Source organism: Jaculus jaculus, chromosome 15 (genome assembly GCF_020740685.1).
Source record: "Jaculus jaculus isolate mJacJac1 chromosome 15, mJacJac1.mat.Y.cur, whole genome shotgun sequence".
Taxonomy (NCBI): Eukaryota; Metazoa; Chordata; class Mammalia; order Rodentia; family Dipodidae; genus Jaculus; species Jaculus jaculus.
Window position 1 is genome coordinate 48155563 of NC_059116.1, and position 17866 is coordinate 48173428.

Sequence of the window (17866 nt, forward strand, 5' to 3'; positions counted from 1 at the left end):
CATCAATTCTGTGTAATCATAACATATTTTCAGAACACTGGGCCAGAAATGAAGGCACCACATGAACCTTCTCTGAGCGCTATCAACATCTCCCATCCACACACTCTCAGGGATCTGCTTGTGATGTAGTTGTCAGGAGAGGCTTAGAAGGACACCACCGTCCTTAGCCTTAGATCTCATGAATGCAGGTGACAAAGCACCTGGAGTCTTACTGCTTGTCTCCTTGTCTTGCACAGTGTGAATATTTATGTTCCTAGTTCAGTAATGTGAATGTTGCTGGAATAAGTGATGATGGTATCGTAGCCTAGTTCATATTTGCAATAAAATTTAAACCACAACATCTGGCCATGATTCCAGCAGTCCAAAGTAGTCAGGCTCAGCTCTGTGATGACTTCAGCCCCCCATGTACTTGTTCCAGAAATGATCTCTGCTTTCTACCCTACTCTTTTCTTTTTTTTTTTATTTTTTTTGTTATTTTTATTTATTTGAGAGTGACAGATAGAGAAAGAGACAGAGAGAGAGAGAGAAAATGGGCATGCCAGGGCTTCCAGCCACTGTAAATGAACTCCAGATGCGTACGCCCCCTTGTGCATCTGGCTAACGTGGATCCTGGGGAATGGAGCCTCAAACTGGGGTCCTTAGGCTTCACAGACAAGCATTTAACCGCTAAGCCATCTCTCCAGCCTAACCCCCCCCCTTTTTTTGCTCATTCTTCTTACTACCTGGTTACCATTTATTCTCGTCCTTCTTGGTCTTGTTCTTCTTGGGAGCTCTGCATCCCCATATAGCCACCATTGAACATGGACCAGGCCAGGGGCTTATCACTGTCTTTCAAGTGTTCCTGAGACATTCCTATCTATTGACTGAGTTGTGGTGGAGGGGATAGAACAGTCTAGATTATAATAACACAATATCATTTTGCAAGGTCTGGAAATAGAAGGTTGAAAGAAAACACTGTAATTATTTGTTTTCATAAATATAACCATAAACACTCCACAAGAAAAAAATCATGTCAATGTAGATATTGATTGTTTTAATAAAAGAAAAAATGTTTGTCTTCAGTCTGAAAGATACTTTCCATGAAGTTAAACTGCTAAGTTTAGAAGCTTTTTCTTCTGGAAATTTAAAGATGTCATTTTTCTTAAAGGAGGGTCTTTCACAGTTCATCACTCCAAATATAACTGTTGAGTCTTAGAAGGAACTGTATTTTTTCTCTCTCTTCTAAATATTTCATATTTCCTTTTTCATGGTATGATGTGATATAATCTGCATTAACAACTATCATAGGTTTTGGAAAATCTCTTTAAGTATAACTTACCTTTGGATACTCCAGTTAGACATATTTGATAATTTGATTATGACCTTTACAGTTTGCCATTTTTCTTAACATGTTATTCATTTTCAAGTAACTTGTCTTGGAATTCACCAATTTCTTCCTGAAACCAATCTATCAAATCTATCCTCTAAGATCTTTACTTTTTATCAGTTTAAATTCTCTGTGGAAATCATGTGCCTTTTACTCGCTGCATGTTGTCATTTATCTTTCCGCAGTACATGTAAGGGAACATGGCAGCGTCTTGAGCACGTGGAGCTCCGCCACCACTATCTTTGTCAGCTACTCTTGTCTGCCCAGTGTGGTGTAAGGAAGTGCAGAGACTGAGCACATGGAGTGACTTCCTCCAGTCTTCCTCCTTTCTTCTCTCAGTAGATATGGGGAGGGAAGGAGCTACTTAAGCCAGGTGGAGTCAGTCTAGTTCTTACTTTAAATATCTGTGTGTGTTGGAGGTGTGCATCCTGCCCTGTCTATATTTCTGCAGTACCCCAAGATGGCAGGTTTCTTCATTCTTTCTGTCCCAGATCTCCTGCCTCTCAAAGCTGAGCTTAGCAATGTCTCCTGGAGAACTGCATTTGGGGCTCCTCTCAGTTCTGATCTCCTATGCCAGCTCACCTGACTCTTCTGGGTTCTCTTTGCCATTAGAGGCACTCCTTACATGGTAAGCCTAGCACTTTATGCCAGCTTTGGTCATTGCTCCCAAACAGGCTGTCTCTGCATACCCAGGACTCTCATGTGTCTAGTCCTCTCCTTTCACAGCTAATTTAATTTGTTTATTATTTTAATTATTGATCTTTCCTTTTATCTTTTTTTAGGTAGGGTCTCACTCTAGCCCAAGCTGACCTGGAAATCACTCTGTACTCTCAGGCTAGCCTCAAACTCACAGCAATCCACTTCCCTCAGCCTCCCAAGTGGGATTAAAAGCATGTGCCATCATGACTAACTAGTTTATTTTTTATTTCTTGTTTGGAGTAATGGCTTGTGACTCCATAACACTTGCCACTTGGAATGTGTGAATATGCAAAGAAACTCCCCAAGCCCCTTGATCACGGTAAAAATGAACCCAAGTTGAACAAACCCAGAAATATAGTTTTTCTCTTAGCCTGTTCTGGCCTAGAGTAGATGTCTATTTTTTTTTAGAAGTTTCACAGTGTGTTCCATTAATGGGATCCTCCTCCTCAGATGGACTCTACCACAGTATACTTGCATCCGCCATGGAACAGCCTTCAGAGACAGTGTACATGCCTAGGTCATCCATAATGTCCTGGGGTAGTCCTGACTCTTCATAGCTTCTCTCTGGGCTCAATAACTTATACCCTGTCATGGGGACAGCTTCCATGGGGTGGCCAATTAAGAAGATGAGCCCCGCCCAGCAGGAGTTACCTCGGTTTGCCCGGCTCCGTGTTCGGACACCCAGCCCAGGGATGACGTCCTCCACCGCTGGGGATGAGCTTTTCAATACGGCCGTCATGGTTTCGTGCTCAGCAGCATCCTCAGCGTAGCTCAGACCTTGCGGCTGGCTTGGGGTTGCTGGAGAACTGCCAGAGAATTTGCCAGACTGCAAAACCAAGGTGAGGTTAGGATGAGAGGAAGCCTCACCAAAGAGGCAGGCAACTCAAGTTCAGAAAACTTACAGTTGAGGAAAACTCTTTTCTGATTGTTCTTTGTTTTAGTTTGTGGGCTTTAAGTACATCCATTAGTTCTGTCAGTCATGAAGTTGCTAACCAATACAAAACATCTGTCTCAGGAAGACCTACTGTCAAAAAGAAAAGCTACTGGCCTCAGAAGAAACTCTACCATCCACCCCATTCACTGGTGTAGTTCTCTCTCCAAGGCTCCCAGATTCACCAGGGGTGCCTCCTAGGGGAGCACGGTATCTCCCCGGGGTAAAGCTGAAAATTAAGTTGAGCTCTGAGAGGAGAATTGACATGTGCTTGCTCATCAAATGTCCTTTGCTTTATTTATTTACATGGTATGTGCATGCATGTGTGTATGCGTGCTTCCATGAGTATGGGCTCATGTGTATCCTGGGGGGTGGAATGTGCATGTATGTGTGCATGCATGTAGGGCCAGAGGACAAGCTGTGCTGGAATTATAGATGTATATGGCCATGGCCAGCTTTTTCATTTTATGTGAGTTCAGGGGATCTAAGTCAGATTCTTATGCTTGCAAGATAGCACTTTACCCAGCTCAGCTATCTCCCCAGCCCCTGACATTCTTTTTTTGGTTTTTCGAGGTAGGGTCTCACTCTAGCCCAGGCTGACCTGGAATTTTTCACTATGGAGTCTCAGGGTAGCCTCAAACTCACAGCAATCCTCCTACCTCTGCCACCTGTGTGCTAGGATTAAAGGCGTGTACCACCATGGCCAGCTTCTGACATTCATTTTTCAAGCTAAGGGTTGAGAAGCATTCTTCTAAGGTCTAGTCCCACTCACTTTTACAAGAAATAAAACTGAGGCACCCTAAGACAAAGTGGCTGCCAAGGGCCCCAAGAAGGTTAAGCTTCATGCAGCAAAGAACAGGACCAGACAGTCAGCTCGAGCTGGAACCGAGCTCTGCACCACTCCCTGCTATTAGTTTTGTAATTGCCATGATAAGCACTGCAAAGCCAGAGTGATTTTCTCCAACCCTCCTGGAGGGGCAGGGCACATACGATTTCAAAAAGGCACAAAAACACCATAGGCAAACAAAGCCATATGTCTGGGTAAATAACTAAAGGTTCAACGTGAGGATCAGCTTGGTGGAGTCCTGTCTTCTCAGCCAGAGCCAGAGCTGGGACACATCTGTGACTTGTACAGTCCTCACTGCACTTTCCTCATTTTCCAGGGGCAATTGTTGCTGCACTACCTCCTCTTGGTTTTAGGGATCTCTACATATTTACCCTACTTTTTGTGGATAAGGATCAAATCCAGGGCCTTGCATATGTTGTATAAATGCTGTATCTCTGTGCTACATCCTTGGCCCTATTCTACCTTTTATTTTGTTTGAGACAAGGTCCTGCTGTGTCACTCTGGTATGAAACCCACCATCCTGTCTCACCCTTCCACGTGCTAGGATTACAGACATGCACTATATATACCATACCACACCTAGCACAAATGTCAGTATTCTAGAATCAAATATTCATGCTTGAGTCACAAAAGGCTCAGAGAAGGGGCTGGAAGGGAAACCCATTGTTCACTTTTCTAGCCATAGGGAGAGGTCTGCTGAACCTGCCCCTAGTGACAGGGCTACTGATTATCTCAGGCTCAGGGAACATATAGCTGGTCACCTTCTGGCACACAGCATGACAAGAACTCATGAGATGGTTAGTGGTCACATGAGAACCAATGCAGAGAGGTCCATGCACACATGGTTTTAATGGTGCTGACACTTCATGCTGACGTTAGGTTTCTCTAGAGCACACACAGGAAGGCCAAATGTTATGTTCTTCGTGTTTAGAAATAGTCATACCTCAATGTCATCTTCGTCATCAGTCTACAGGACAGGACAGGACGGAAAAGACAGAAGGCTTCTTAGAAGTCAGCAAAGATGAGATCATCTCAAATGTCACATCACATTCCAGAACCAGAAAATGGCTACCACAAGCAGAGTACATGGTCTCAAATTGGAAATTACTAGGCCGCTCTCCCCTGTTCTTATCTGGATACTTGTTCTGTGATTTCCAAGACTACCTTTTCCAGAGGCAGGAAGGACTTGAGGGGTTTCAGGCCAATTTGCTAGGGCTACCCTTGAGGTCAGTAGCCAGCTTACCTGGTTCCCTGATCACTATCAGCCTTACTCCTACCTATAGGCACACACCATGCTGTGCCCACACCACCTCCTGCAGGCCATCAGGCCCTCAGAAAGTGGACCCATCTCCATTTCCCTGGCCCTGCCAATCACTACCTTTATTCATCCCAAGTGTAAGTACCTTCTTGCCAAGGCTGCAGAATTAGACTACAGTGAATCCTCCCACAGACACACCAAACCCGACAGACGGGAAAACTCCCATGCAGAGCTTATCCTAGTAACTTCTCACATACATGAAGCTCAGTTCTAATATCTTAGCCTCCCTCATGGTGAGCACTAGAACTGACTCTTTGAACTTGCAATTTCTTTATCAGTAGATACATTTGTGTGGCCTTTAAATCAAAGATCCATTTCCTGAGAATTGAAAGTCATGTCAATCTCTTGATTTCAGTTAAACACACCAATTTTAGTATTTTCAGGGAGGTTATACAACAGGCCAGCACAGTGCAAGGCAACAGTTTTGTTTTGGTTTGGTTTTTTGAGATAGAGTCTCGCTCTAGCTCCGGTTGATCTGGAATATACTATGTAGTCTCAGGTTGGCCTCAGACTCACAGTGACCCTCCTACTTCTGCCTTCCAAGTGCTGGGATTAAAGGCATGAGCCACCACACCTGGCTGTTGTTGTTGTTGTTGTTTTCCAAAAAACCCTAACTTTATTTTCGGAATTTAAAATGACAAGATGTTCTCCCTCCTTTCTGTACATGTCTTCCCTTCATATGGTCTCCAATCTACCTTCATAGTTTATACCCTTTCTCAAAGTGGAAGACAGACAGGCTGGAGAGATGGCTTAGCGGTTAAGCGCTTGCCTGTGAAGCCTAAGGACCCCGGTTCGAGGCTTGGTTCCCCAGGTCCCACGTTAGCCAGATGCACAAGGGGGCGCACACGTCTGGAGTTTGTTTGCAGAGGCTGGAAGCCCTGACGCGCCCATTCTCTCTCTCCCTCTATCTGTCTTTCTCTCTGTGTCTGTCACTCTCAAATAAATAAATAAAAATTTAAAAAAAAAAAAAGGTGGAAGACAGACTATAGAGGGGCATTATAAGTGGGAAGCCATAGAAGGAAAACAAAGCTAAGTCTATGACAACAAATAATGACCTAACTATCTATATGTCTGTATGCTAAAATATAAAATAAATAACAAGATGCTCCAGGATACCATATTCCACACTATCCCATCCAAATGGTACTGTAGTCGAAGATGCCAGCCTTGCTCTCCTCTGCTTGTCATGTGACTTATTACTGAGCCAGGATGACTGGCAGGTTTTTTTTTTTTTTTTTTTTTTTTGCAATCAGCATATGTGCAAGGTGCACATGCAAGATCTCTGGCTTCCTCAAGCTACCTCCTTGCACGGAAGTAGTTTCTTTCTATAGGAGAGGCTAACAGTCTCATTCATAGTCCCACTGCTCTCTGCTGTAGAGTCTTGGGATTTGTCAACTTGAGTTCTCACAGACCATCTGGATTAGGATGGAAAGAGAAAGAGCCTTGTAGTGCCTCTCTTGTCTCTCTCACCATTGGAGAAGTGAATTCTTCACTGAGCCTTGCCTCAGATTCTGAAAGGGGAAGCCTACTGCATGCCCACTGGGCAGGAAGGGTGAAGGAAGAACAGCCCCCCAGAGCTCCGCAAAGCTCTGTGAGACAGTCTTCAGAGTGCTCCCAACTTCCTGCCTAGGTTTAACTACGATCACATGCCTTACTTTTCTTCTTTAGGACCTATATGAAAAGTAACTCACTACAGCATTCCAGAGCCATGCTTCTAAATCTATTGTATGGCTTTGATTTCAGTTGTGTGTCATTTTCTTTTTCAATTTTTTAAACATTTTTACTGAAAACCTTTAATACATGAACATACTGTAACTTGATTTTATTTTATTCACATTCCATTAGCCCCTTTTGTCCCTTTGCTCCAATCTCCTATTCTACTGAGGATGCTCTCCTTCTTTCTAAGTAGTTCTTCCTCTATTTTGATGTCTCATTCCTTTTGTCTTCCTCCATCCTCATAACTGTGCAGGTCTTGTGGGAGTATCAACAACCCAGGGTACATTCATTTCCTAACAGGATCATGACATTCATTTTTTAAACTTTTTTGTTTATTTTTATTTATTTATTTGAGAGAGAAAGAGGAAGAGAGAGAGAGAGAGAGACAGAATGGGCATGCCAGGGCCTCCAGCCACTGCAAACGAACTCCAGACGCGTGGGCCCCCTTGTGCATCTGGCTAATGTGGGTCCTGGGGAATTGAGCCTCGAACCGAGGTCCTTAGGCTTCACAAGCAAGCGCTTAACCACTAAGTATCTCTCCAGCCCCAGATTATGACATTCTTGGGGCATGAGCTTGTCTTTCATTATATTCCTGTCTTCCTTGGCACTGACTTTCATGCTGGGTACACAGTGAATCCTTCCTAATTCTAAAAATCTGAGCCTGTTCGGCATTATCCCAGTATTCCAGAAGATGGCAGCCTTTCCATACAAATGCTACACTGACCAAGCAAGCGGAGTCAGGTTGAGCGTAACTTGAAGTCTCTGCTGTCCAGATTTTAATGGAAATTTAAGTATTTTTGAATCAAACATTTGAAACATTTACCTCTTCTTATAACTGGGAAAGCCAGATGTTCTCAGAGAAGAAATAGAATTTAAAAATTAGTAGTATCTGCTTAAAGAATTTGGCAAGAATTTTTAATGTGTTTTCTTAACTATAAGCACATTGGGTTTGTGCTATGGCTCTGTAGTGTCTAATTTCTACAAAAATAAGTGGTCCCTTTTTAAGACTCAAAAATAACACTTTTGGATAAGATGTGGGTCATAGTTTGCCCAAGTGGATCCAATTAGCTTCCCAAATATGCTGGGTACTGGCCATCAGGGCTACCAGGAGTTGCAGAAAGCACACTTCTGGAAGGCTGTTGCTCCCTAAAAGTTCAGAAAATTTCAAAGATTCAAGAGGCTTGGGTGGTGAAGGTGCTGGTAAGTCAAGGGTTCTTTTTCAGAATTACCTTTTAAGTGCAACACTTCAGTTACTGCATATGGGTTTCCATGTGAAGTCAGAGGTCCTGGAATGCTCTCCTCAGCAGTAACCACATTCTCCGTGTTGCCTTCCCCACAAACACCCCCTGGGCCTGGACCGCAGCCGCCACAAGGTCTTTCTAATTGATTTCCTTCCTCTCCAGAGAAATTTGACTGACTTGAGTTCAGCTGAGGCTTAAAGTCCCAGAGTGAAATAGTCCCTATGGCTTAATCCTTTCCTTCTTCCATTCTTTCAGTCAGGAGAGCCCAAGGTTGCTCAAGTACTTGCATAGGTGAAAGAAGCTCATGACATGAGCCCAAACAGTGAAAAAAACAATCACCTTGATAAGGACTTCAACACATTCCAAACATGATCTGTCAGTATGACAGGAAGTTTCTCCCTGAGTCTGCTCAACTAAGAACTAGTGGCGAGGAAAGGAGATTCCCAGGAAAATAAAACACCTAGAAAATTTCTCCAATTTTTCTAGAATTCAAACCTACAGCTTACAAACAATAGTGCATGGACACCAACCTAGCTTTCATGTTTCCTAAGGGCCTATCAGAAAGAAGGCCATGCACTGAGTATCTCTGTCAGTCTCCAGTATCTTTGTGCAACTCTTCAGTCTTCACTTCTGGAGCATGCTCCACCCACATGCCCTCAGCCCCTAGTTCTGGGCAGGCTCAGGGCTGAGGTGGGAGAGGAAGAGCTCAGGCATCAGAGAGAAATGTGGTCAGAGCATTCCTAGTGCTGCAGGGAAATTTCTGCTAGATTCAAGTCCTCTAGAATCTCTCGCCATCCTGCTATTCTAAGACCCAAGGAACTGTAAAAACCCCGTCAGATTATATCTTGTAGCAATTACAACATTGCCCTGATTCATCTGCTCAAGCTGAGTGGTCCATGTGACTGACATGATATTGTTATAATAAATTAAATTCCTGCATCAATTCAAATCAATACGTTTTCTTCCTATGATAAGTGCCATTACCTTTCCTATTTTTCTCTCCTGTTTCACCAGCATCGAACAATACACCATTCCCCCTCCAGCCACATGACCTTAGTTTTCCATGTCCCATGTCCTCCTTAATAACAGCAGATTTTTACAATGGTAGAGAAGCAACTTGATAGCACTTGTTAAAAGAGGGTCTTGCCCCACCCCACATTAAGGGGGGGGAGAAAGTAAGCAGCTCTCTAGAATTGTGGGGAGGGGATTAACATGTATAACTCACATCAGTGATCATCTTCCCTCTGGTCTTATTTCTCTCTCGGTGGTTGGCTCGCTTCTGTTTCTGCTGCAGAACCCTCTCTCTGGTGGTACGATACTCCAGCGCAAATTCACTGAGGATCCTGCAGAACTTGTTGATGTTTACTTCCCGGATGGCATAAGGTGGATGTCCCATAAAGAGTAAAAAGGAGTGGAACCTGCAAGGCAAATGGCAATGACTTTGCTTTTAAGGTACAAAAATGACTGCTCCATAGAAATCAATGAGCTAAGCTTTCAATGTGAGAGAGCATTTTTTCCTGGGCCGCGCCGTGCATGCGTGCGTGTGTGCGTGTGTGTATAAGGCAGAGGTTGACATCAAGCATTTTCCTGGATCTTTCTTGTTATTTCCGAGGCCAGGTCACTCACTTGAGCCCAGGGCTCATGACTGAGCTCGTCTAGCCAGCCAGCCTGCTCGGGCGTCCCAGTCTCTACTTCCAGCCAGGTGCTGGGACTACAAGTGGTCGCCATACCCACTGCACATTATGTGGGTGCTGGGTGTCCAAATTCCAACTTCACACTCTTTAAAAGCATTTTTAAATGAAATTATTCACAATCTTACTGTAATTAGGACATATCAAACAAACTGAATAAAAATTTAGTTCAGCTATTTCGTGTATAAATTAACAATTTTTAGCCTGGACATAGTGGCTTATTCCTGCTAAGGCAGAAGGATTGCAAGTCTAAGGGCAACCTAGCCTATTTACTGAGATACTATCCCAAACAAACAAAATTATTAAATTGTTTATTTAACATTTTGCAAAGTACATAATTTTTTATTATTAGGAAAGAAGAAATACAATAATGGGAAATCTATGTGGAACAAACAGTATTGCCTCTATAACAATACTATTTGTAGGCAAAATCTCCTGACTTTGATCTCACTGATTTGAATAAGGGTGTTATTTTTTCATGGAGGACACTGATATTTTCTAGAAAACAAAGTAAAGCATACAACTTGTGTTTCAAGAAAAGGGGGCTGAAAATGCTATCAAAAACTATAATATTCATGCTAGAGGGATGGCTTAGTGGTTAAGACATTTGCCTACAAAGCCAAAGGACCCAGGTTCGATTCCCAAGGACCCATGTTAGTCAGACACACAAGGGGCTCATGAGTCTGGAGTTCGTTTGCAGGGGCTGCAGGCCCTGGTGCAACCATTCTCTCTCTCTTTTTCTGTGTCAAATAAATAAATAAATAAAAATATTAAAGAAAACTATAACATTCTTATGACTTGGATTAGATAATGTTTTCAGATATGATGCCAAAAACATAAGCAGCCAATAGGGGAAAAAAATAAACCTCATGTAGCAGACAGCTTCAGGTTCATGGATATGAACTTCCAGACCAAGCAGAGTTATGGAAAAAGGGATATTTATTGAAGCTTACAGATCAAGGAGAAGTTCCATAATGGCAGAAGAAGCTGGCCTGCTTTCCCAGGTCTAAGCAGAGGGAGAGAACAAGGAAGAAGCAGCACACTTCAGGAACTCCAGGAGTAACTCAGGCACTTTGCATATCTTTAGACTGGAAATTCAAACCCACCACCACAGCTTAGGACCCACTCACTGACACCTCCTCCAGCCAAGTGGCTGCAGTGTCAAACTACAAACTAATAAAACACTGAGTATGTTGAGGGCCATCTATTCAAACTACTGTATCTCACCTCACCAAAACTGAAAGCCATGTGATTCAAAAGGTATTATCAGAATGGTAGAAAATATTTGTAAATTGTATCTAGGTTAAGGAATTCATATCCGAATATCTAAAAAAAATACAATACAATGTTAAGAAAGAAGTGCATAGATGAAAAATTGGAATAATGGATGACATCATGAGTCAATTGGGAAATGCAAATGAAAAGTACAGTGATAAACCACATCACACTCACTGGGACATCTGTGTCACAAAGAAAGCCACGCAATGGTAAGACCTTGGAGAATTTCTATCCTCTTAAGAGCAGTGGCAGAAACATTAAACTTGTCAGCTGCTATGGAAAACAGGCTACAGGTCCTCAGACACTAAAACATCTACTGGCCAAATGGCCTAGCAATTTTGCTATTGTGCATGTACCGCAAAATATAAAACATGTGTACCAGGTGTATATACACTGTTTCTACGCACATATTTACAGCAATACTGTTCATGACCTAGTACACAATCATTCAGGTATCATATACCCCTAGCTCTCTTGTCAGGCATGAGCCATATACAACTCCAGTAGTTATGCTGCACACACCACAGCTTTCCTGTCAGCCATGCGTCATATACGACTCCAGTAGTTATGCTGCACACTCCCCAGCTCTCCTGTCAGTCATGTGTCATATACAACTCCAGTAGTTATGCTGCACACACCCCAGCTCTCCTGTCAGCCATGCGTCATATACAACTCCAGTAGTTATGCTGCACACACCCCAGCTCTCCTGTCAGTCATGCGCCATATACAACTGCAGTAGTTATGCTGCACACACCCCAGCTCTCCTGTCAGTCATGTGTCATATACAACTCCAGTAGTTATGCTGCACACACCCCAGCTCTCCTGTCAGTCATGTGTCATATACAACTCCAGTAGTTATGCTGCACACACCCCAGTTCTCCTGTCAGCCATGCGTCATATACAACTCCAGTAGTTATGCTGCACACTCCCCAGCTCTCCTGTCAGTCATGCGTCATATACAACTCCAGTAGTTATGCTGCACACACCCCAGCTCTCCTGTCAGCCATGTGTCATATACAACTCCAGTAGTTATGCTGCACACACCCCAGCTCGCCTGTCAGTCATGCGCCATATACAACTGCAGTAGTTATGCTGCACACACCCCAGTTCTCCTGTCAGCCATGTGTCATATACAACTCCAGTAGTTATGCTGCACACACCCCAGCTCTCCTGTCAGCCATGCGTCATATACAACTCCAGTAGTTATGCTGCACACACCCGAGCACTCCTGTCAGTCATGCGTCATATACAACTCCAGTAGTTATGCTGCACACTCCCCAGCTCTCCTGTCAGCCATGCGTCATATACAACTACAGTAGTTATGCTGCACACACCCCAGCTCTCCTGTCAGTCATGTGTCATATACAACTCCAGTAGTTATGCTGCACACTCCCCAGCTCTCCTGTCAGTCATGTGTCATATACAACTCCAGTAGTTATGCTGCACACACCCCAGCTCTCCTGTCAGTCATGCGTCATATACAACTCCAGTAGTTATGCTGCACACACCCCAGCTCTCCTGTCAGTCATGCGTCATATACAACTCCAGTAGTTATGCTGCACACTCCCCAGCTCTCCTGTCAGCCATGCGTCATATACAACTCCAGTAGTTATGCTGCACACACCCCAGCTCTCCTGTCAGTCATGTGTCATATACAACTCCAGTAGTTATGCTGCACACACCCCAGCTCTCCTGTCAGTCATGTGTCATATACAACTCCAGTAGTTATGCTGCACACACCCCAGCTCTCCTGTCAGTCATGCGTCATATACAACTCCAGTAGTTATGCTGCACACACCCCAGCTCTCCTGTCAGTCATGTGCCATATACAACTCCAGTAGTTATGCTGCACACACCCCAGCTCTCCTGTCAGTCATGCGTCATATACAACTCCAGTAGTTATGCTGCACACACCCCAGCTCTCCTGTCAGCCATGCGTCATATACAACTCCAGTAGTTATGCTGCACACACCCCAGCTCTCCTGTCAGTCATGCGTCATATACAACTCCAGTAGTTATGCTGCACACACCCCAGCTCTCCTGTCAGTCATGTGTCATATACAACTCCAGTAGTTATGCTGCACACACCCCAGCTCTCCTGTCAGTCATGTGTCATATACAACTCCAGTAGTTATGCTGCACACACCCCAGCTCTCCTGTCAGTCATGCGTCATATACAACTCCAGTAGTTATGCTGCACACACCCCAGCTCTCCTGTCAGTCATGCGTCATATACAACTCCAGTAGTTATGCTGCACACACCCCAGCTCTCCTGTCAGTCATGCGTCATATACAACTCCAGTAGTTATGCTGCACACACCCCAGCTCTCCTGTCAGTCATGCGTCATATACAACTCCAGTAGTTATGCTGCACACACCCCAGCTCTCCTGTCAGTCATGCGTCATATACAACTCCAGTAGTTATGCTGCACACACCCCAGCTCTCCTGTCAGTCATGCGTCATATACAACTCCAGTAGTTATGCTGCACACTCCCCAGCTCTCCTGTCAGCCATGTGTCATATACAACTCCAGTAGTTATGCTGCACACTCCCCAGCTCTCCTGTCAGCCATGCGTCATATACAACTCCAGTAGTTATGCTGCACACACCCTAGCTCTCCTGTCAGTCATGCGTCATATACAACTCCAGTAGTTATGCTGCACACTCCCCAGCTCTCCTGTCAGTCATGTGTCATATACAACTCCAGTAGTTATGCTGCACACACCCCAGCTCTCCTGTCAGCCATGCGTCATATACAACTCCAGTAGTTATGCTGCACACACCCCAGCTCTCCTGTCAGTCATGTGTCATATACAACTCCAGTAGTTATGCTGCACACACCCCAGCTCTCCTGTCAGCCATGTGTCATATACAACTCCAGTAGTTATGCTGCACACACCCCAGCTCTCCTGTCAGTCATGTGTCATATACAACTCCAGTAGTTATGCTGCACACTCCCCAGCTCTCCTGTCAGCCATGTGTCATATACAACTCCAGTAGTTATGCTGCACACTCCCGAGCTCTCCTGTCAGCCATGCGTCATATACAACTCCAGTAGTTATGCTGCACACACCCCAGCTCTCCTGTCAGCCATGTGTCATATACAACTCCAGTAGTTATGCTGCACACACCCCACCTCTCCTGTCAGTCATGTGTCATATACAACTCCAGTAGTTATGCTGCACACACCCCAGCTCTCCTGTCAGCGATGCGTCATATACAACTCCAGTAGTTATGCTGCACACACCCCAGCTCTCCTGTCAGCGATGCGTCATATACAACTCCAGTAGTTATGCTGCACACACCCCAGCTCTCCTGTCAGTCATGTGTCATATACAACTCCAGTAGTTATGCTGCACACACCCCAGCTCTCCTGTCAGCGATGCGTCATATACAACTCCAGTAGTTATGCTGCACACTCCCCAGCTCTCCTGTCAGTCATGCGTCATATACAACTCCAGTAGTTATGCTGCACACACCCCAGCTCTCCTGTCAGCCATGCGTCATATACAACTCCAGTAGTTATGCTGCACACACCCCAGCTCTCCTGTCAGTCATGCGTCATATACAACTCCAGAAGTTATGCTGCACACTCCCCAGCTCTCCTGTCAGCCATGTGTCATATACAACTCCAGTAGTTATGCTGCACACACCCCAGCTCTCCTGTCAGCCATGTGTCATATACAACTCCAGTAGTTATGCTGCACACTCCCCAGCTCTCCTGTCAGTCATGCGTCATATACAACTCCAGTAGTTATGCTGCACACACCCCAGCTCTCCTGTCAGTCATGTGTCATATACAACTCCAGTAGTTATGCTGCACACACCCCAGCTCTCCTGTCAGCCATGCGTCATATACAACTCCAGTAGTTATGCTGCACACACCCCAGCTCTCCTGTCAGCCATGCGTCATATACAACTCCAGTAGTTATGCTGCACACACCCCAGCTCTCCTGTCAGTCATGCGTCATATACAACTCCAGTAGTTATGCTGCACACTCCCCAGCTCTCCTGTCAGCCATGTGTCATATACAACTCCAGTAGTTATGCTGCACACACCCCAGCTCTCCTGTCAGCCATGTGTCATATACAACTCCAGTAGTTATGGTGCACACTCCCCAGCTCTCCTGTCAGTCATGCGTCATATACAACTCCAGTAGTTATGCTGCACACACCCCAGCTCTCCTGTCAGTCATGCGTCATATACAACTCCAGTAGTTATGCTGCACACACCCCAGCTCTCCTGTCAGCCATGCGTCATACACAACTCCAGTAGTTATGCTGCACACTCCCCAGTTCTCCTGTCAGCCATGCGTCATATACAACTCCAGTAGTTATGCTGCACACTCCCCAGCTCTCCTGTCAGTCATGCGTCATATACAACTCCAGTAGTTATGCTGCACACACCCCAGCTCTCCTGTCAGTCATGTGTCATATACAACTCCAGTAGTTATGCTGCACACACCCCAGCTCTCCTGTCAGTCATGTGTCATATACAACTCCAGTAGTTATGCTGCACACTCCCCAGCTCTCCTTTCAGCCATGTGTCATATACAACTCCAGTAGTTATGCTGCACACTCCCCAGTTCTCCTGTCAGCCATGCGTCATATACAACTCCAGTAGTTATGCTGCACACTCCCCAGCTCTCCTGTCAGTCATGCGTCATATACAACTCTAGTAGTTATGCTGCACACACCCCAGCTCTCCTGTCAGTCATGCGTCATATACAACTCCAGTAGTTATGCTGCACACACCCCAGCTCTCCTGTCAGCCATGCGTCATATACAACTCCAGTAGTTATGCTGCACACACCCCAGCTCTCCTGTCAGCATGCGTCATATACAACTCCAGTAGTTATGCTGCACACACCCTAGCTCTCCTGTCAGTCATGTGTCATATACAACTCCAGTAGTTATGCTGCACTCCCCAGCTCTCCTGTCAGTCATGTGTCATATACAACTCCAGTAGTTATGCTGCACACACCCCAGCTCTCCTGTCAGTCATGCGTCATATACAACTCCAGTCGTTATGCTGCACACACCCCAGCTCTCCTGTCAGTCATGCGTCATATACAACTCCAGTAGTTATGCTGCACACACCCCAGCTCTCCTGTCAGTCATGCGTCATATACAACTCCAGTAGTTATGCTGCACACACCCCAGCTCTCCTGTCAGTCATGCGTCATATACAACTCCAGTAGTTATGCTGCACACAACCCAGCTCTCCTGTCAGTCATGCGTCATATACATCTCCAGTAGTTATGCTGCACACACCCCAGCTCTCCTGTCAGTCATGCGTCATATACAACTCCAGTAGTTATGCTGCACACTCCCCAGCTCTCCTGTCAGCCATGCGTCATATACAACTCCAGTAGTTATGCTGCACACTCCCCAGCTCTCCTGTCAGCCATGCGTCATATACAACTCCAGTAGTTATGCTGCACACACCCTAGCTCTCTTGTCAGTCATGCGTCATATACAACTCCAGTAGTTATGCTGCACACTCCCCAGCTCTCCTGTCAGTCATGTGTCATATACAACTCCAGTAGTTATGCTGCACACACCCCAGCTCTCCTGTCAGCCATGCGTCATATACAACTCCAGTAGTTATGCTGCACACACCCCAGCTCTCCTGTCAGTCATGTGTCATATACAACTCCAGTAGATATGCTGCACACACCCCAGCTCTCCTGTCAGCCATGTGTCATATACAACTCCAGTAGTTATGCTGCACACACCCCAGCTCTCCTGTCAGTCATGTGTCATATACAACTCCAGTAGTTATGCTGCACACTCCCCAGCTCTCCTGTCAGCCATGTGTCATATACAACTCCAGTAGTTATGCTGCACACTCCCGAGCTCTCCTGTCAGCCATGCGTCATATACAACTCCAGTAGTTATGCTGCACACACCCCAGCTCTCCTGTCAGCCATGTGTCATATACAACTCCAGTAGTTATGCTGCACACTCCCCCAGCTCTCCTGTCAGTCATGTGTCATACACAACTCCAGTAGTTATGCTGCACACACCCCAGCTCTCCTGTCAGTCATGTGTCATACACAACTCCAGTAGTTATGCTGCACACTCCCCAGCTCTCCTGTCAGTCATGTGTCATACACAACTCCAGTAGTTATGCTGCACACTCCCCAGCTCTCCTGTCAGTCATGCGTCATATACAACTCCAGTAGTTATGCTGCACACACCCCAGCTCTCCTGTTAGCCATGCGTCATATACAACTCCAGTAGTTATGCTGCACACACCCCAGCTCTCCTGTCAGCCATGTGTCATATACAACTCCAGTAGTTATGCTGCACACACCCCAGCTCTCCTGTCAGCCATGCGTCATATACAACTCCAGTAGTTATGCTGCACACACCCCAGCTCTCCTGTCAGCCATGCGTCATATACAACTCCAGTAGTTATGCTGCACACACCCCAGCTCTCCTGTCAGCCATGCGTCATATACAACTCCAGTAGTTATGCTGCACACACCCCAGCTCTCCTGTCAGTCATGCGTCATATACAACTCCAGTAGTTATGCTGCACACACCCCAGCTCTCCTGTCAGCCATGCGTCATATACAACTCCAGTAGATATGCTGCACACACCCCAGCTCTCCTGTCAGTCATGCGTCATATACAACTCCAGTAGATATGCTGCACACACCCCAGCTCTCCTGTCAGCCATGCGTCATATACAACTTCAGTAGTTATGCTGCACACACCCCAGCTCTCTTGTCAGTCATGCGCCATATACAACTCCAGTAGTTATGCTGCA

The 17866-nt window shown here is 45.4% G+C and overlaps 1 protein-coding gene across 1 annotated transcript in view; it reads right to left on the reverse strand.

Annotated features, from left to right (window-relative positions):
• Positions 1 to 17866, reverse strand: part of Fhod3 (formin homology 2 domain containing 3) — a 502577-nt gene that overhangs the window by 14583 nt on the left and 470128 nt on the right. The window contains exons 22-23 of the mRNA XM_045134751.1: positions 9344 to 9536; positions 2717 to 2891 (exon numbers count right to left, since the gene is read on the reverse strand). Coding sequence (XP_044990686.1) covers positions 2717 to 2891; positions 9344 to 9536 — 368 coding nt within the window. The remainder of the gene's footprint in view (positions 1 to 2716; positions 2892 to 9343; positions 9537 to 17866) is intronic.